This window comes from Dermacentor albipictus, chromosome 1, assembly GCF_038994185.2.
Source record: "Dermacentor albipictus isolate Rhodes 1998 colony chromosome 1, USDA_Dalb.pri_finalv2, whole genome shotgun sequence".
Lineage (NCBI taxonomy): Eukaryota > Metazoa > Arthropoda > Arachnida > Ixodida > Ixodidae > Dermacentor > Dermacentor albipictus.
The window spans coordinates 40,584,250-40,604,144 of record NC_091821.1 but is presented as its reverse complement, the minus strand read 5'-3'; the positions used below and the strand labels follow the sequence as shown (position 1 = coordinate 40,604,144).

The 19,895-nt window shown below is 45.0% G+C and overlaps 1 protein-coding gene and 1 long non-coding RNA gene across 10 annotated transcripts in view; one reads left to right on the top strand and one right to left on the bottom strand.

Moving 5' to 3' along the window:
- LOC139061125 (uncharacterized) overlaps positions 1 to 19,895 on the bottom strand; it is a 401,615-nt gene that overhangs the window by 165,389 nt on the left and 216,331 nt on the right. The gene's annotated exons all lie outside the window — the stretch shown is intronic.
- The window catches only part of LOC139046687 (GRIP and coiled-coil domain-containing protein 2-like), a 159,229-nt gene that overhangs the window by 19,361 nt on the left and 119,973 nt on the right, over positions 1 to 19,895 (top strand). For all 9 annotated transcript variants that reach the window (XR_011515183.1, XR_011515182.1, XM_070540652.1 and 6 more), the window contains 4 exons: positions 2,917 to 3,084; positions 8,217 to 11,357; positions 11,417 to 11,506; positions 16,388 to 16,576. Coding sequence is in view for 7 of the 9 variants with exons in the window: in XM_070540652.1 (XP_070396753.1) it covers positions 2,917 to 3,084; positions 8,217 to 11,357; positions 11,417 to 11,506; positions 16,388 to 16,576 (3,588 nt within the window). In the remaining 2 variants the exon portion in view is untranslated. The remainder of the gene's footprint in view (positions 1 to 2,916; positions 3,085 to 8,216; positions 11,358 to 11,416; positions 11,507 to 16,387; positions 16,577 to 19,895) is intronic.

The window sequence follows — 19,895 nt, the reverse complement described above, 5'->3', positions numbered from 1 at the left end:
ACATCTTAGCTATTTCTGCTTACTCAGGGGGAGACTTGGATTTATGTCGAAGTCTGGTTCGGAAACTGTGGCTGTCGGGGTAGATGCAGCAGAATCCGAGAGGACAAACGCATTGCTGGTTTGCATAATTTCCTTGACGTATGCAATCGTTGTGCCCTTGTAGACGTGCTTGAACTCCTGGCTGAAGTTGGTCAGCATTACTTTCGCTTTTCCTCCATGCAGTCGAGCGATCCCTCTTGCGACACAGATTTCACGATTGAGCAGTAGGCGTTGATCGCCCTCGATTATGCCTTCTCTGTCTTCTGGTGTTTTGGTGCCGACGGAAATGACAATGCTGGAGCGAGTCGGGATGCTCACTTGACCTTCTAGCACATTCAAGGTGTGGTGACTACGAAGGTTCTCGGGTGGTATCGCTTGATCTTCAGGTAGCGTTATCAACTTCGACTTCAGGTCAATGATTGTGCAGTATTGGTTCAGGAAGTCCATGCTGAGAATGATATCTCGTGAACACTGTTGGGAGGATAACGAAGGTGGCAGGGTAAGTCCGCTCCTGAACGGAGTGGTCGCAATGTAGTCGGCGATGTCACATGGCCGTTCACCAAGTTGTGAGCATAGCACATTGACGGCGTAGGCCCATTTCGCAGTATGGGCACCAGCTGTAGGCATGGCTTGGTTCTCTGCAGTGGTAGCAGAGGGGGTGGTGGTCAGAAGTGCACCAGACGTCTGTCTTCCTTGGGTGTTGCACTGGATGATGGGTGGGTGAGCTGGAGGCGGTGGCGGACGATGGAACTGCGTTGGTACAGCACCCTGGCGCGGGCGTGGAGGGTTACTTTGACAGTGGGCGACAGCGGCGTAGGTCATCACTTCATGCTGGTCCTTTGGGGATTCCTGCTGCCCTTCGGGAACTTCCCAGTGGCTGCTGGATTTCTTCTCACGTGACGTCATTGATCGAGGCAACCTGAGGCTGCGATCTTGGGAACATCCTCTGAAGCTCCTCTCGCACGACTGCTGTGATGGTCTTGCGTAGGTCGGCGGTGCCTAATGGTTAACTTCGGTGTAGTTGGGAGCATGCGTCAGTCGAACTGCCTGTTCCTAATTTTGAGTGTGTTCTTGATGGTTGTGGCCTCAAAAGCAAATTCAGAATCTGGCGTATCAATCCGGCGAAGAGCTCTTGCTTGACACCCCTCATCAAGAAGCGAACTTTTTTCTCTTCTGGCATGTTGGGGTTGGTGTGTCTGAACAGGCAAGTCATCTCCTCTGTGAAGATTGCGATGCTCTCGTTGGGAAGTTGCGCTCGGGCTTCTAGGAGAGCTTCGGCCTTTTCCTTGCTCACAACACTCGTAAAGGTCTACAAGAAGCCATTGTGGAACAGGCCCCATGTTGTCAGGGTCAACTCTCTGTTCTAAAACTATGTTTTGGTGGCATCTTCTAAAATGAAGTATACATGCCGCAGCTTGTCATCGGAGTTCCAGGTGTTGAATGTGGCGATTCTTTCGTAAGTCTCCAGCCAGGATTGTGGGTCTTCAGTCGATGATCCATGGAAGGTTGGTAGATCCCGAGGTTGTTGCAGCAGAAGGGGGGATGCTGGGGCAGCCATTGGGGTTGTCTTGGCCACAATCTTCTTGGTCGTCTCAAGTAGAAGTCCATGCTTCGGGGGCAGCTGTTGCAATTGGCGGCTTGCTAGATGATCCGGGACGACGTTGGTGTTGTCTTTGCAGTCCGGGCTTGGATCACGGCTTGTCAGGGGTGTCCGGTACATGAACGAACTAGCACCTCCACCAAATGTCACATGGTAGTCACGGAGAAGAAAACAGCAAAACTGAATGGTGAAACTAGTGTTTTATTGGGTGAACCTGTGCTCTCAAGAACAGGCTGCACTGAAAGCACGATGATAGCGGCAAACACAGTCGGTGATTGTTGAAAATCTGATCTCCCAGTCAAGCGTGTCGGCTTTTATACTCTAGTCAACGAAGGTTCCATAGTAATCGGTGGAACCCGCGTGTCTTCCAGAAAGTTCTACACAATTCGCGGCACATATGCAATCAGATTACACAAGCTTCGGTGACAACAGAACCATCAATAACATTCGAGAAACTTCCAGTACAGGCAGGCGCATCCCGCACTGAGCGATAACATTTCTTAGACGCTGAAGAGCACACACCCGTTAAAGATAAACAAATCCACGTGTCTATATTGAAGCTCTAAATACATGGTGTTCTACGGACAAGAAACTATAAAACTTCATTATATTGAGAATTTCGTTATAATATTGGTTTGTTATTATGAGGTTTAACTGTTGTGGGGATGCGCGACTCTCGCGCGTCCCCTGATGTTTTTTCCGCATAGCGCGTCTCCTGTAATGCGGCTTCGCCGCGTGGCTTGCGTGATGCCCGCGGCGGTCGATGTAGTTGGGGTGCACTGCGAGAGATGGCGCGAGTGTTGTGCTGCTAACGCCGCCGACAGGTGAGGTTACTTGGGCGCCGAAAGGAAGGCGTTTGCTCTCTTTGGTTCAAGATCGTCAAGCGGTGCGGACGTGCCGTGCCGCGCGTGCGCCGACCCATGCTTCTGCCAGACCGTCTCGCGTGGCCGCTTTGGAATGCGCCACCGTTCACGTGACAGTTCGCGCGAACGACCAGGCGTTGGGATCCAGCATGGGGCGAACATATTCGCTCGTTATCCGGTCGCGGTGAGTCGGACTTCCAGATTTGTCGCGCGCCCATCGGCATGTTTTACGGATAGCAACCCGGCTAGCAGGCATTGATCTACGAAAGGCGCAATAAATGCCCTTGTGATTGTTTGCTTTACTGTGTCGTCGTTCCTTTGTCCCAAGAGTACGGGAGGAGAACCCCTCACTGTACTACTATGAAATTAATTTGCATCTTGATCTGATACTTTGCTGGTTGCTCGCATGTTCAGGTCTTGGAGGAGCAGCTAGCCACATCCAATGAGGATCTAGTCAGGTGGCGCCACAGGTACCAGGAATGCCTGGAGAAGTTGCAATGCACAGAGTCCAAGATGACTGCTCTCACCCAAGGTACAGAGTGCCTTCAGCAAGAGCTACATTGCCTTGAGGCTGAAAACCGGGTGAGTGTTTTTCAAGTGGGATGTGCTCATTGCATGAGTGCACTTGTCATATGAGAAGTAAGTTTATTGGGCGTGATTAAAATTGCTTTCTTTGCAGGCTCGCAAAATTAATTTTACAGATATTTTCCCTGGTGAGCCAGGGCTACAGAAAATGGAAAGCATGTTTGTAGAGACAGTGGCTGAGGCACCAAACTGCCTGAAAGTGGTTTAATCATTTTCTTACTACCAGCTTTTGAGAAAATTGATACTAATTTGACATAAATATGGCGTATATCCATACAAGCTGATTTGCTTTCACACTGTGTCCATTTTTACCTTATCTGGAATAAAAAATTGTGGAGAAACCAGCGACGATGATTATCAATGTAAGTGAATTACCCGAACAAATGAGCGAATGATCGAGAGTGGGCGAGAGAGCAAGAGAGAGCGAACTATCATTTTCTTGTTCGAGTCTGACCACTGACCACATAATATACCTAGCATGAAAACTACCGAAACAGCCCAAGAAAGCTACTCGTTGAGCTGCCCATAACAATGTACTACATATTTCTTAATTGGGGAGTATGTGTGGAGTGAAAAATCCAGATAGGTTTTAAATCATGTAATCTAAGTATCTGTGAGCGACAAGTACAGTTTTGCATAAATAAATTGTCTAAGTGGGCGGACGAAAATGGTTTTAAGCTAAAACCTCAAAAAAGTATGTGCGTCCTGTTCTCGAACAAGAGAGGTTATACTGGCGGACCTCATAATCAATGTCAATGGAGAACGGTTATCTGTGAGCTGTGAACACAAATTCTTAGGGATCCTTCTAGACAGTGAGCTAACTTTTGTGCCACACCTGAAGTATCTTAAGGCAAAGTGCCTCAAGACTATGAATCTGCTCAAGCTGTTGTCACGCACAGCTTGGGGAAGCGACAGGAGATGCCTAATAAAGTTGTACAAAAGTCTAATGTTAACACGCCTTGACTATGGAGCCATAGTCTATAATTCTGTTGGACCTAGTATGTACTCTGAAAATGCTAGATCCTGTCCACCACTTAGGCATCCGCCTTGCAACGGGCACCTTTAGAACTAGTCCTGTGCAAAGCCTTTACGTCGAATCTAATGAATGGTCCCTATACTACCAAAGGACATATTTAAGTCTTTCGTATGCCTTGAAGGTAAAATCAGCTGTGGATAATCTATGTCATTCAATTATTCACGACTCCTCCACGGCCAGGCTGTTCCGTAACCGCCCAGGTGTCCGGCCTCTTCTGTCTCTCCGGTTGGAAGCATTCTCAGAAAAAACAGGGGTCCCTCTTTTAGAGAATCTCTTAATGGCCCCGACTCGGCTTCACCGCCTTGGGACTGGCAAACTATCCAATGTGACATCTCTTTCTTAGAATTATCGAAACAAGCACCTGAGGCTCACATACAATCACATTTTCTTGAACAAGAGAAGTATTCCTGTGACGAATTTTACACAGATGCTTCGAAGTCTCCTGCTGGTGTTGCTTAAGCAGCTCTCGGACCTTCATTTTCAACATCTGGGGCACTAAACCCACACACCAGTATCTTTACAGCAGAAGCATACGCTATATTTTCTGCTATTAAACACATAAGGCGCAGAAATGTCGCTAAGGGTGTTGTCTTTACAGACTCATTAAGTGTCGTGAGAGCCCTAATTAGCTTACGAAAGCATGAGAATCCCGTTTTGAATGAGCTGTATAGCTTGTTGTGCTCCGCATATATGTGCAACCAAGCGATTATACTATGCTGGGTACCTGGCCATAAAGGTATAAAAGGCAACATAGCTGCTGACGAAAACGCTACGTCAGTGAGTTTTAGCGACACAGAAATATCCCCATTCCTGCCACAGACCTAAAGCCCTTTCTGCGCCGTAAATTGAGGAATCATTGGCGAGCAGAGAGGGATACACAAGCATTCAATAAGTTACACATTATACTATAACCAAAACTGCGGAAGTGGATAAGTGAGGAAACAGCACGGTACGAGAAAGTACTTCTTTGCCGATTAAGAATAGGACACACTTGCAGTACTCACTCCTACCTCTTGAGTGGCAGGGATTCTCCTACTTGTAGTAGGTGCGGCGATAGCTTGACAGTCCCCCCATGTTCTTATCCAGTGCCCTGCAATAGAAACAGAGAGGAAAAAGTATTTCCCTTCAGCATATCGGGAAAATATACCTCTTCACCCTGCATTTTTTCTTAGTGATCAACCGCTTTTTAAACTGCAAATAGTCTTAGATTTCTTAGCCGAAACCGACACTCTGAAAATAATTTGGCCAGGAAATTTACCACGTGATTACCAGCCCTTGTATTCAAGGGCCGTCTTGATGCTCTAGTGTAACTGTTGTTTCGTTTTCGTATGTTTTTTTTATCAAAACACAATTGCCATCGTCCATGTCCATAAGTAATCAGTGTCATTATTTTAGTAGCTATATATTTACGCCATTTACAGCGATAATTTTTAGGCCCTTATACAGCCATGTCACACCTACCATAATGAATTCACTGTCCACGTCATTCACAATAAATCCTTTAAATTACCACTTGTCATGGCGCTCTATGGCCATAACTGGCCCTTGCACCATTAGAAACCTCATATCATCATCATTAGTATGTGCAAAATAACCACTCTTTTTAGCGAAAATTCAGGTAGTCCAAAAAAAAGAAAAAAATGAATGCATACCTTTTACTGCTGTCAAGGGCTCAAATTGCCACAACCACATCTGAAATAACGCTGAAGGCGTGCCAATACACTGTGACAGGAGATAGCAGGTGCATGTGAGCATAATTTAAGGAACGCATACTATGTCCCGTGACATAGTATGCTCTTGGAATGCTTCATTGCAATACAGTCGCTGACCATTTATTCGGACCTCACGGGGACTGCGGTAATGTCCGAAAAAGCAGATTAAGAAAAAAAAAAGAAAGAAATCCTTTATTTCCACACACTTATTCGGGCTCGGCAGTAGGCTTGAAGAAATCGTGAATGCGCCGTTGCACGCTGTTCTGTTTACGCGCAATAAGATAAGCCTGAATCTCGGAGAGGGTCGTACGGTCTTAATTGGCGGCTGAAAGAACAGTCCCTATAGGCGGCTGAAGCACAGCACACGCTCCGCATGCGACGGCAGTGTAGCAATGGTGCGTCATCTTCCGACTTGGAGTCATCGTCCGGTGGTGCAGCAGAAACCTGACGAATGATCTCGCCGTCGTTGAGTTCTGCGCATATCAGTACAGCAGTGTCAGCACCTGTGAAACTGTCAAATGAGATGGTGTCTGGAATCGCAATGCAACCGTTGCACAGGTCTCCGCAGAACATTTTCGGCGTCAATAGGGAGCTCATCGGAAAGCGACAAATCCTAGGCCTCCCGGCATCCGCTTGCCGGCATGCCCCAGCGCAGTCTGCGCGGGCACTGTCGGCGCCATTCAACACTTGATGCGATGTTTCCGTATGTCAAGTTGGATCACCGCAACCTCGACACAGCATACAAAGCAAACACCACCACGCTGTCACATCGACACCAGTCGCACAAATGAAAAGCGTGGCCCACTCGTAGTGTCGTGCATGAAGAAACAAACAAATCAACTGCTGGATTGTCTTGCCATGGCTTACTAAGATGAGACCGGAACTGCTGTAGCAACTTCATTGAACCAGGCAGTAACGATGACAATGAGCAGGGATTTCCAGTAGCGCCACTTTGTGGGGCAGCAAGGAGGCTCCGTTCAAAACAAAGATGCCATTGAGCAAGTCGAACCATGCGCCGGTCAGAGTCGGTGCATGGTGCTCTCGATCGAGTTGGCTCAAGGAGTGTCCGAAAAATCAGACGAGAGGTTGCAAGGTGTCTGAACTTTCGGCAGTTGTTATACATTATGGTCTATGGGGAGAATGGCGGTGCTGCGAAGCAGACCGAATAATCGAGCATGTCCGAATTTTTGGGGTCCGAAAAATCAGTCGGCGACTGTACATTGTGTATGCTTGATCACATAACACCGCTATAGTGTGGTGAAGCTGACTTTTGGCCACTGGCATTATGCAACATTTTTTAGACCCTTTCCTTGCTTTGAAGCTATCAGTGAGGATGCCAAAGGTGGAGTCAGCGCCATTGCTGACAGCAGTGGATCCCTTCAATTAAAACACAGCACCGAACCGCAAGCAGCTCGGTAGCGAACGTCGAAGCAGCTAGGCCTAGCATTGCAGAATGCATGAAAGCACAAAACGACCGCACACTAAACACCATGCGGCTAAACACAAATGGCTACAATGACTGCTGTGGCTACGGCTGCCAGTCCAGCGGATCGATGTGCGAAGCTGCTGTTTCGAGGGTGCCAGATGATCAAAATGGTAGCTATGGTAGTTTCCAATAATGCCTTTTTGGACCCGCGGTCACAACAAAACAAATTTCAGACATTGTTATACATTGGTCCTAGTGGGCACGTGGCACTGCCGCGAAGTATCCAAGTTATCAGGCCTGTCTGAAAAATCTATCATTGACCATACATGTATTTAGTTTTCAAGAAACATCAAGCAATAAATATCTCTTAGAGTGAACATATTTTATGGTGTCTCTCATAGCCATTGTGTTGCTTTGGGCTTTTAACTCTTTCCTTACTGCCATAAATGTTATTTCTTGTGTTTTTATGGTTTTATTACAAAATGTATTTGTTGCAACATAGACTGGGATGCATAGAATTATAGCCTAATCGTTGGTTGCAAAGTTGTACTTAATTTTTTACCACAAAATTCTTTTCAGGAAAGAACAGGTATTTTAAATAGGAAAAAACAATTTTCTTCCTTTCTTTCAAAAATTATGTTGACATTTCATAACTATTTCAGTTGCATGCCATGTTCAAGCAATTGTGGTTTACTGTTTATGTGATGTTGTAACATGCTTAGGCAGTGTCAAAAAATAAAAGAAACAGTACAACAAGAGTGAGAGGCAAGAAAGAACGCACACACTTATAGGCAGATGTTTCGAGAACCAGTAAGGTTGTGTATCAAAGAAAATACTTTTTCCTGGTCTCGTGTGACGTCGTCTCTGTTAATGAACAACCAACTGGTAAAAAAATAGCAAGTATTCTAGGAGCACTTGTGTATGGTACCTCAACCTGTGTCACTGATTTCTGCAGGTAGCCAACTCCAAAGTCGAGGAGCTGTCCCAGTCACAGAAGCAGCTTCAGGCAGAACGGGCCGTTCTGCAACAGCAGCTGGATGCACTTGAGCAAGATAAAGCCCAAGAAGCTGCTGGTTCAGAGACCACCCTGGAAATGTCACAGAGCCACATGAAGCAGAAGATTGAGGAACTGCTGTCCCAGTGCAGTGCCCTAATGCAAGAGCGTGACATGTGCAACTCAGCTCGGGAGGCTCTGGTGCAGCAAGCAGAGAGTGCCAATGAAGAGGCAGCCAACCTTCGGCAGAAGATCTCTGTGCTGCTGGAGGAACGGTCCTCACTTGAGAATCAACGGGATGAGAAAATGAACGAGTGTAATCTACTGCAAGAAGAGAAGCATGGTTTGGAGAGGCAGGTGTCTGACCTGTATCAAACAAAGGAGGACCTTGAGGCGAAGGAGAAGGAATTTGCCAAGATCCTGGATGACAACAGCAGCCTGGAAAAACTGCTTGCTGAAGCTATGAACGAGAACACACAACTGCAGGAGAGTGTCAACAGCCTGCAAGTTAAACTTGTTGAGACAGAAGCTGAGAAACAGAGGCTCGCTGATGAGCTAGAAACAGCCCGAAACTTAGCATTCAGTGAATCTCAACGATTGGAGGACGTCATAAGAAACCTGGAGGACAAACTTGCAAATCAAATTGAGAAGCACCAAAATGTGGAGCATGAGTTGGAAGTTTCTCTTTGCCAGCAGATTGAATCGGAAAAGCTTATTGAAAACTTGAAGGCTGCTTTCTTGCCTTGTCAGCTGCAGGAATGTCCAGTGGATATTGACTGCACACCAACAAAGACTTCAGAGCTTCTTGGCACCCAAGTGGCACTGAAAAAGCAAGAACAGGTTACGGAACAGGAGAAAAAAAGTGCAGTCATTAATGTTAGATCTTTAGAGGAGGCGTTGAGGAAAATGCAAACGGAGAAGGCAGATTTGGAGGAAGAACTTGCAAGCATAAAGAATACTGATCGGCAACTTTTTGAAGAACTTCAAACTTCCATCAATAAGGTTTCTTTGCTGGAGAAAGAGCTTGATCACTCATTTCATGAAAAACAAAACATTGTTGATGAACTCTGCCAGGTAAAGGACCTTCAAAGCTTCCTGGAAGATGAAGCAACAGAACTTCAGCAAGAATGTGAGAAGTTGAAAGCGCAGGCAGGGCGCCTGGAGGCCGATCTTGATAATGACAGGCTGCACATTCAGAAACTCGAGCATGAGCTGGAAGCTGCAGAGTGCAGGGACCAGCAGTCACTACGAGAAGTGGAGATGTTGCGCCTGCAGCTGAAGGATATGGCCCTGCATGCTTTGAAGTACCAAGAGGCCTTTCGGGACTGCACTCCTGGTAATATGGAGCCACACGTATTGTTAAAGGCATTTAATCGAATCTGCCAACTCATTCTAGAAGCAGCTGAGCGAAATTTGGTGGATATTCAAGTGGAAGGCCTGCTGCCAGGAGTGGGGGCCACACTTGTGCTGAATGATTGTAGTGATGATTGTGGGGCTGGTGGTGAAAATCCTGGAGAGGACAGTGCAGGTGCAGTTTCTGCTGAGGCCTATGAGCGCCTCAAAAGGGAAACAGAAAGAGTGCAGGAACAACTGCATGCAAACATGAGGGCTGTAGACCTCCTTCAGTTTGAGAAGCAAGCTATAGAAGAAGAACTGATGCTTGAGAAAAGCAGGAAAGACTGCTTAAACAAAGAACTTAACGCATCTGCACATCAAGTATGCTTGCTGGAAGAGAAAGTAGCCGACTTGGAATCACAGTTTCAAGCCCAAGTTTCAGGTCTTAAAAATGACTTAGAACAAAAAAGAAAGGAGCTTAAAGAAAAAGATCGGTTCCTTGCAGATACTCTTGGACGGGTTATAACAATCAGGAAAGACTATGAAGACCTTGAAGGCATTAAACAGGAGCATGCTAGAGTTCTGGATGAATTGTGTGTATGTGACTCTTCTAGGCAAATAATTTCAAAAGCTCAAGAAAATTTCAATTCATTGCTGCAACAATACATGGAGTTAAGAGGTCATTGGAACAAGTTGGAAATAAATCTAAAAAGGGCTAATCAGATAACACCACCAGATCGGGAAGCACCAAACCCAGCTATTAGTAGTGAGCATTTGGAAACGGAGGGAGTTGGCACTGGCGAAGTGATAACAGCTCCAGTACTTGGTGAAAGAGGATGGGAAGATGTTGAGATAAAACGATGTTGCACAGACTTGCGAAGTGGAGTGGAAGGCACGAGAGATGTAGACAGACATTCTTCTGAAGATTGCTCATCTCTAAGAGCACACTTGCTGACTAGTACGGAAACACAGGAATGTATTTGTGAAGAAGCTTCTAAACTTAAAGCAGAACTGCAGGCAAAATCTAAGCTCCTTGACCGAATCCATGGCGAGCTAGATGACCAGTTGGAGCAGTCTGAAAAACTAGAGGCATTGCTGATGGACAGGAACAGGTATTTACAAGAGTGCAAAAGTGATGTTGTGAAGAAAGACTCTGAACTGGCAGGTTTGACATTGGAATTGTCTCACCTGAAGGACCAACTGATTTTTTATGAGAAAGAATGTGCCAGGTTGTGTGCTGTCTTTCAGCCTGAATCTAATAATGAAGCTGGCATGCAGCACGATATGCTGCGTGAATGGTACAGTGCTCACAGAACCATGCTGAAACTTTTGTCTCAGCTCATTGTGCATGCTTCAAGGCAACAGCACCCACAAGTCTTTTCAGATGGAAATGGAGACTCAGATGTGCTCTCTCAAGCAAGATGTATGCACGCTGCACTGTCAGGAAAATTGGAGTCTGTTTCTTTTAAAGAAGAGCCTTCTTCATCACTTTATTGTATTATCACAAGAGCAGTGTGCAAAGATTTGGCTACTGAATTGGCTCTTATAAAGAGCTTTGAGCAAATGCTGGGCACCATTTCTGTTGGTGAGCCCTCTAGTAAAACATGTCCAGTAGAGCCTGAAGCTGAATCTGAAGTGGAGGTGCAACGACGCGACAAAGAGATTGCCTATCTGCAGAGCTCAGTCCAGGAAAAAGAAGACAAGCTGACGAAATATAAAGCCTTGATCATTAAGTTGAAGAAAGAAGTGGCAGACAAGAGCAAACAGGTAAGATTTCATCACATTAGGAATAAAAGATAAGTTTCCTTGTGCCTTCTTTTTGCCAGGTGAACTTCATGGAAAGAGAGTTGTCTGATATGAAGCAGGAACTTGAAAAAAATGCCCAAGCATCTAAACAGTCTGTACAGAACTTTCAGGTAAGATGTCTTTAATGTGTGGAATCCTAATTTTAACTATGATAGCTGCACAACACTATGTGTGTAACATAGACTCGTGCTTTTGTTGAAGGCCTGTTTAGAGCTTTAGCAAAACAAAGTTGCAGGCTTTGCGATGTTATTGAGCCAGCGCTAGCTCTTCCTGGCTTGAAATGGCGTCTTATATAATTGCAGCAGTGTGCAATGGTAGGGTGGTTGGCTCAGCATGGCTTGTGAAGGTAAACAATGCTGGAAAGCAAAGACTGACAGAATTAGTGCTGACTAACCGCTGGAGGGTTTTGTTGTGAACAGTGTGATAAATAGAGCCAAAGCTTACACATAAAAGCATAAACTTGTTGGTTAAAGAGCACCTAAAACGGTTCAGACAAATTTTGTAAGGTAGCTACAAACTACCTAAGATACAGCTATGTTAAAGTTGAGTCACTTTAGCATGTGCTAAAGAGGATGAAGGATAAAGCCTGCATGCTCAGGAGACATTAAATTTCTTGACATTTTCATCCGAATGCATTGTTACTTCCTAATACTTGTCTTCCCCCACCTTAAGGTTGCGGGTTCGAGTGCCTTAATTAACTCTACCTTAACTGTGTTATCATCATCATCATCATCAGCCTGGTTACGCCCACTGCAGGGCAAAGGCCTCTCCCATATTTCTCCAACAACCCCGGTCATGTACTAATTGTGGCCATGCCGTCCCTGCAAATTTCTTAATCTCATCCGCCCACCTAACTTTCTGCCGTCCCCTGCTACGCTTCCCTTCCCTTGGAATCCAGTCTGTAACCCTTAATGACCATCGGTTATCTTCCCTCCTCATTACATGTCCTGCCCATGCCCATTTCTTTTTCTTGATTTCAACTAAGATGTCATTAACTCGCGTTTGTTCCCACACCCAATCTGCTCTTTTCTTATCCCTTAACGTTACACCTATCATTCTTCTTTCCATAGCTCGTTGCGTCGTCCTCAATTTGAGTAGAACCCTTTTCGTAAGCCTCTTTTCGTAACTGTGTTAACTTCACCCTAATTCACACAAAAAGTTGTGGGTTCGACTCCCACCAAAGGTTGTGGGTTTGAGTGCCATAATTACCTTTATCTTAATTCATTTTACCTTAACTCGTACAGTAATTGGTACAGGTTGTTGGTTCAAGTGCCTTAATTAACTATATCTGAGTTGGCATTATTTAACACCAAGTGTTGCATGTTTGACTTTCACCAGAGGTCGTGGGTTCGAGAGCCTTAATTAACACTATCTTAATTAATTGTGCCTCTCCAGTGAAGCTAGCCTAGCAGGACTCTCTGAAGACCTATCAGGCATCGTTTGGGATATTATTGGCCTTAGTGAGGTTAGAAATGGCGAGGCTTATACAGTGCTCACAAGTGGCCATGACCTCTGCTATAGAGGACTTCCAGATAAGAAGCAGCACGGAGTAGGATTCCTAATCTATAAGGACATTGTGGGCAACGTTGACGAATTCTACAGCAGAAATGAGAAAATAGAAGTAGTCGTAAAAGAACTTAATAAGAGCCTACGCTCCAACTTCCAGTCATGATGAGGATGAAATAGATCAGTTCTATGAAGATGTTGAATTAGCGATGAGAAAAGTACAAACTCAGTGTATTATAGTAATGGGCGACTTCAATGCAAATGTGGGGAAAAAGCAGGCTGGCGAACAAGCGATTGGCAACTATGGCGTCGATTCTAAGAATGCTAGAGGAGAGATGCTGGTAGAATTCGCGGAAGGGCTGCATATAATGAACACCTTCTTCAGGAAGTGTAGCAACAGAAAGTGGACCTGCAAAAGCCATAATGGTGAAACAAGAAGTGAAATAGATTTCATACTTTCTGCCGATCCCAGCATTGTGAAGGATGTTGAAGTGTTAGGTAGAGTAAAGTGCAGTGATCATAGGTTAGTGAGGTCTAGGATTCACCTAAATTTGGAGAGAGAAAGAGTAAAATTGGTCAAGAAGAAACAGGTCAACCTAGAGGTAGTAAGGGCAAAAATAGACAAATTCAGGCTGGTACTTGCAAACAAATAAGCAGCCCTAGAACAGAGAGATCAACAGAGAGATCAACGAAGAAACAGGCCAACCTAGACGCAGAAAGGGTAAAAGCAGACCAATTCAGGCTGCTGCTTGTAAACAAAGATGCAGCCTTAGAACAGAGAGATGATGATGATGATGATGACATAGAGGCAATTAATGAAACCGTAACTAGGCTGGCTTCAGAGGCAGCAATGAAGTGGGAGGTAAGGCACCAAGGCAACCAGTAGGCAAGCTTTCCCAAGTAACAATGGACCTAATAAACTAACGACAAAGAATGAAAGTGTCCTACTCAAGTTATAGAGTTCGCAGAACTGTCAAAACTGATCAACAAGGAGAAAATAAGGGGTGTTAGAAATTATAGTGTCAGAAAGGCTGAGGAAGCCGTAAAAAATGGACACAGCATGAAATCAATGCGAACGAAACTTTGCATAGGACAAGCCAAGAGGTATGCACTTAAAGATCAGCAGGGCAGTATCATCAGCAATCTCGGAAGATATAGTAAAAGCAGCGGAAGAATTCTATAATAACATGTACTGTGCCCAGAGGAGCCATGATACATCCATTCGAAGCAGTAATGAACAGGTTACAGAGGCTCCTTCTATAACTAGCGATGAAGTTAGAAGGGCCTTCCAAGATGTGAAATGGGGAAAAGTGGCAGGGGAATATGGAATAACAGTCAATTTAATCAAAGATGGAGGAGACATAATGCTTGAAAAACTGGCGGCCCTTTATACGAACTGTCTATCGATTTCAAGGGTCCCAGAGAATTGGAAGAATGCCAACAGTATACTAATCCACAAAAAGGGATATGTTAAAGAATTGAAAAATTATAGGCCCATTAGCTTACTTCCAGTATTATATAAAATATTCTCCAAGATTATCTCCAATAGAATAAGGGCAACACTGGACTTCAGTCAACCAAGGGAACAGGCTGGTTTTAGGAAGGGATACTCTACAATGGATCACATCCATGTCATCAATCACGTAATCGAGAAATCCGCAGAGTATAATCAGCCTCTCTATGTGGCTTTCATAGATTATGAAAAGGCATTTAATTCAGTAGAGATACCAGCAGTCCTAGAGGCATTACGTAATCAAGGAGTACAGGACGCTTAAGTAAGTATCTTGGAAAATATCTACAGAGATTCCACAGCCAATCTAATTCTCCACAAGAAAAGTAGGAAGATACCTATAAGGAAAGGGGTTAGACAAGACGACACAATCTTTTCCAATGCTGTTCACTGTGATCATGGGAGAACGGTGAATACCTGAGCAACCTTCGGTTTTTGGATGACATTGTCCTGTTGAACAACACTGGGGACGAGTTACAACTAATGATTGAGGACCTTAATAGAGAGTGTAAGAGCGGGGTTGGATTAATATGCAGAAGACAAAGATAATGATGAATAGCCGGGCAAGGGAGCAAGAGTTAGGATCGCCAGTCAGCGTCAGTAGTCTGTGAAGGAGTACATTTAGCTAGGCCAATTACTCACAGGGAACCCTGATCATAGAAGGAAATTTACAGAAGAATAAAGAGGGGTAGGAGGGCATACGGCAGACATTGTCAGCTCCTTGACTGGAAGCTTACCATTATCATTGAAAAGGAAGGTGTACAATCAGTGCATTTTTCCGGTGTTGACATATGGGGCAGAAACTTGGAGACTGACAAAGAAGCTGGAGAACAAGTTAAGGATCACGCAAAGAGCTAGGCATAACATCAAGAGACAGAAAGAGAGCTGTTTGGATGAGAGAGCAAACGAGTATAGCTGATATTCTAATTGACATTAAGAGAAAAAAATGGAGCTGGGCAGGTCATGCAATGCTTAGGTTAGATAACCGATGGACCATTAGGGTTATAGAATGGGTGCCAAGAGAAGCGAAGTGCAGTCGACGATGGCAGAAGACTAGGTGGGGTGATGAAATTAAGAAATTAGCAGGCGCTAGTTGGGATCAGTTGGCACATGACAGGGGGTAATTGTAGATTGCAGGGAGAGGCCTTCGTCCTGCACTGAACATAAAATAGGCTGATGATGATGATATAGCGCCAAAGTTCATGGGTTTGACTCCTAGCAAAGGTAGAGGATTCGACTGTTAGCACAGCTCGTGGATTTGAGTGCCTGAGTTACCTCAGTCTTAATTAACTGCACCCTAATCAACTTTGCCCTAATTAGCGCCAAATGTTGTGGGCTCAGTTGCCTTAACTCTAATGAACTGTGCCTTAATCAACATTGACCTATGTAACACCAAATGTAGGTTAGACTCCCACCAAAGGTCGTTGGTTCGAGTGTCTTAACTTTGCATTATTTAACACCTAAGGTCGAGGGTACGGCTCCCACCAAAGGTCGTGGGTTCAAAAGCCTTAATTACCTCTTATCTTAACTGTACTTTAACTTCACCTATATAGCACCAAAGTTCGTGGGTTCGACTACCAGGAAAAGTCGCGGATTCGAGTGACCTAATTACCTCTACCCTAATTAACTGGCTTAATTAACTTAACAAGGTGTTGGCAGTGCACAGTCAATATGGGCGAGGAATGGAAGATGGTTTGGCAAAAGCAGCTGAAGCAAGGTGTAAGTGTACTACGGAGTTTCGAGAAGGACAGCAACATCGTTTGACCATTCATGCATTTAGTCAGTGCCTGCCTCATGATTCCATGCAAACAGAAACTTACAGAAGGGGCAGAACGGGCAAAAACTAATCCTAACGCATTACTGTCGCATGAATCCCATTGATTATCCACAATTTTTCAATTGTTAAGTGTGTTGGCTGCTGTACCAGATAGCTTGTTAACAGCGGGGTTTTGTCCGTTGCGGTTAATGGATGCAGAGTCTTCAGAATGAATACGACAACCTGCAAGACCGAAATGAGGCCACAAGGTCATTGTGCAAGGAGCTGGAGGTCAAGGTGGCATCTGCCGTCAACGAGCTGGCTGAAGCTAAGTGTGCACTTGCTGATGCTTCTACAGAAAAAAACAAGCTGAAGCAAATCAACGAAGTGCTCACGGCAGAGGTGAAGGTGAGTGACATCACATACCCCTGATGGTGTTGCCTGTGCAGACTGATTTTAGTGGATGAGAGCCTTTTATAAAGTTTTAATTCCTTCGTGCTAACTACGATTCCCATGATTCTTGCATGGGTAATAACTGATGTTAATATTAAAGGTTTGTTGGAACTACAAGGACACTAGAAAATGCTCTCATTTATGGAAATATTGTCTTGTCATGTTGCCTGCTGCTTTACTCGTGTACGTTTTGCTTAGTGAAAGTGCAGAAGGGTATGCCTTCTGAGCAGCTCTGTGTCCATGTTGTAAATGGTGTGTGCAATGTGCCAAACTTGTACGTTGGACTTCTCAATAGACGGAAACAACTTTGGTTGCCAGCAGTGGTGCAGTAACGACCCTAAAATGTACCATTTGTGAAGCAAATATGAAGGATAAAGACGGGAGAGGTAGACATCAACTGCTGTTTAAGTGTTGCAAGCAGGGCACAATTGCAGTGGTAGTGCTAGGTATTTGTCCATGTGGATTTTCTTGCAGGTGCTGAAATGTGTGCAAGGTCGTGTGCAACTAATCAAATTGTATTTTTTTTATTTTTATGTCTTCAAGTGGTCATAATAGTGGGCATAATACATGTACAGTAAAACCTCATTAATTCAAAATCTGTTAATTCAAAATCCTGGATAATTAGAAGGTTTTCTGCGGTCCCGTATTTTCCAATGTAAATTTGACCAGACAATTTGAACCGGCAGCCTAGGCCAACCCAGTTAATTCGAAGATTTGGGGTGCTATGCGGCAATTCCCGATCCCCATTTCACCGCAAACCCGATGAAACGACGGTCATTTGGAGCCGCGAGGTGACCTCGCTGGCTGCAGAAAGCAAAATCAGCACACCCTCCCGTCAATGGAATGATACTGCAGGAGAAGGCCAACGACTTGGCTCTGCAACTTGGGCACGAAGAGTTCAAGTGTAACAATGGATGGTTCAGCTGTTTCAAAGAGCGCAATAATTTGACCTTCATAGCAGTCTGTGGCGAGAGCGGCACTGCAAACAAGAGCATCGTTGACGACTGGAAGAAACGCACATTGGCTCCGTTGCTTAGCGATACGGTGCAGGCGATGTGTACAACCTTGACAAGGCAGCCGTTTTTTACAAAATGATGCCCACAAAAACGTTCGCAGCAAAGGACACCGCGGTCACGGGTCGAAAGCAGGGCACGGAAAGAATGACCATTTTGTTCAGCGCGAACATGTGCGGTAAACACAAGCTGCCGCTACTCGTAGTTTGAAAGAGTGAAAAGCCTCGATGCTTTAAAAATGCACGGCTGCCACCAAGGTATGAGCTTATCTACCGGCACAAGAAACAGGGTGTCTACCAACCGAGTAAACCGGGAATTCTCAGGGATTTTGAGTACTCAGGGAAAACTCGGGGAATTTGTGCCTCTATCGGGGAAAATTAGCTGTAATTTAATTGAAACGGTCAAAAGTCGCGGTAATGCCGACTCGAGTAACAGACAAGAATCTTAATTAATCATCTTTGACACCTTGTCTTCGGCTGGAGGAGTTGCCAGTGTACAGTCAAGGACCAACTTTCCGGATGCCCGATAATTTGGACGGCTTCGCGGCACCACCACGTACCCCATAGAGTCAATGTATCAGAACATCTGAAACTTCGGACACATGAACCCTTCACCGTCCGATTTTCTGGACTTTTGGCCGCAACCGCAGGTCGGAAACGGCCTTAATAAAAGCCACCACCGCTGCCGTTTTGAATACGTCGCCTCCTCGAACCGGCGCTCTCGCACGCAGATCAGCTGGCAGTTGTAGCCACCACTGCGGCAACGCTAGACTTAGCTGCTTAGATGTTCGCTATTGAGCTTCTTGCCGTTGGGTGCCATGTTTTTCTTTGAAAGAATTCGCTGCTGTCAGCAATGGCACCGACTTTGTGGTCCTCGCGATTGGCTTAGAAGCGGTGCATTGCATAATGCTGGTTCCCGAAAGTCAGCTTCCCCTCTCTACAGAAATGTTGCTTGGTGAAGCATACACAAAAGTATTGCAGTGAAGCATAACAAGTGTGTGAAGGGGCTATTGCCACGGGACACAGTATGTATTCATTAATTATACACGCGTGCACCCGGAATCTCCTGTCATGGTATGAGAGCCGATATGCCTAATACGTGTATCGACAGGCCTTCAGAGCATTTTCGAATGTGCCTGTGGCAGTTTGAGCCCTTAAGGGCAGTAAGGGACATGCATTTATTTTTTCCAACTGGCCGATTTTCTTTAGGTTTTCGCAGCCCCTAGGTAGTTCAAAAAATCGGACGGGGACTGTTCAGTTGACCAAGAAGATGCTTTAAATGGTCCGTGGGACGAACGAGTGGCGGAAGGAGGACAAGAACAGAAAGGACTTACGCATTGAGGAATGAATGGGAAAGGAAGCATGCTGCGGCTGTTTTGAAGGAGCTTGAGCTCAAATAGCGAAGTGTTGCCTGAAGCCGAGATGCAGTTATCTCGCTTGATACAAACCAAAATAAACTACTTAAAGCAGTGAAATGCAACACTGAGGCATCATGCGTGGGCTGAGAGTTTGTCAGGACAGTTGAGGTCGACTTATGAACTGTTGAGAAAGAATCTCAATTGTGACAAAGTTCGGGTCTCATGCCACTGAGCTTGCTATCAGTTGATAGAAATAGCTCATATTCGAAAACATTTGCTTTTGTATGCATCTTCTTTTTATTTGTACTTAAGAATGCCCGACTCGATTCGCAATTTTTTTGAAAACATTTTATTTGCCATCCTAAAACCATCCCTTCTATTCTCTTTTTGAATAACATGAACATTACTACCTAGTAATAAAATTTGAATTAAGTCTTTTTTTTTTCATATGCTTACTAGAGAGTGACAGCATCGGGCGATATGGTTTTAGCCTGTCTTGACGTAAAACATAGTTCTGCATCACTCAGGGAATTTCGCAAAGGCACTCAGGGAAAATCTGGAAAACTCAGGGAATTCAGAGATGTCAACTTGGTAGACACCCTGAAGAAAGCCTGGGTCACAGGCGCAATATTTGAAGATTACGTTCGGCAGCTTGACCGTAAGTTCGTGACCACAGGCAGGAATGTACTTTTTTGTTGTTGATAATTGCCTGGCACATGGTGACATCCCACACCTGAAAGCTCTCAGGATGCTATTTCTTCCTCCGAACACCACGTCGATCACGCAGCCAATAGACTAAGGCGTCATTCACCACATGAAGATTTACCGCCACCACCTGCTCAAGTGCATGCTCCTTTGCTATGACATTGGCAAGGCAATGGCAAGGAGTACTCCTTCGACCTCC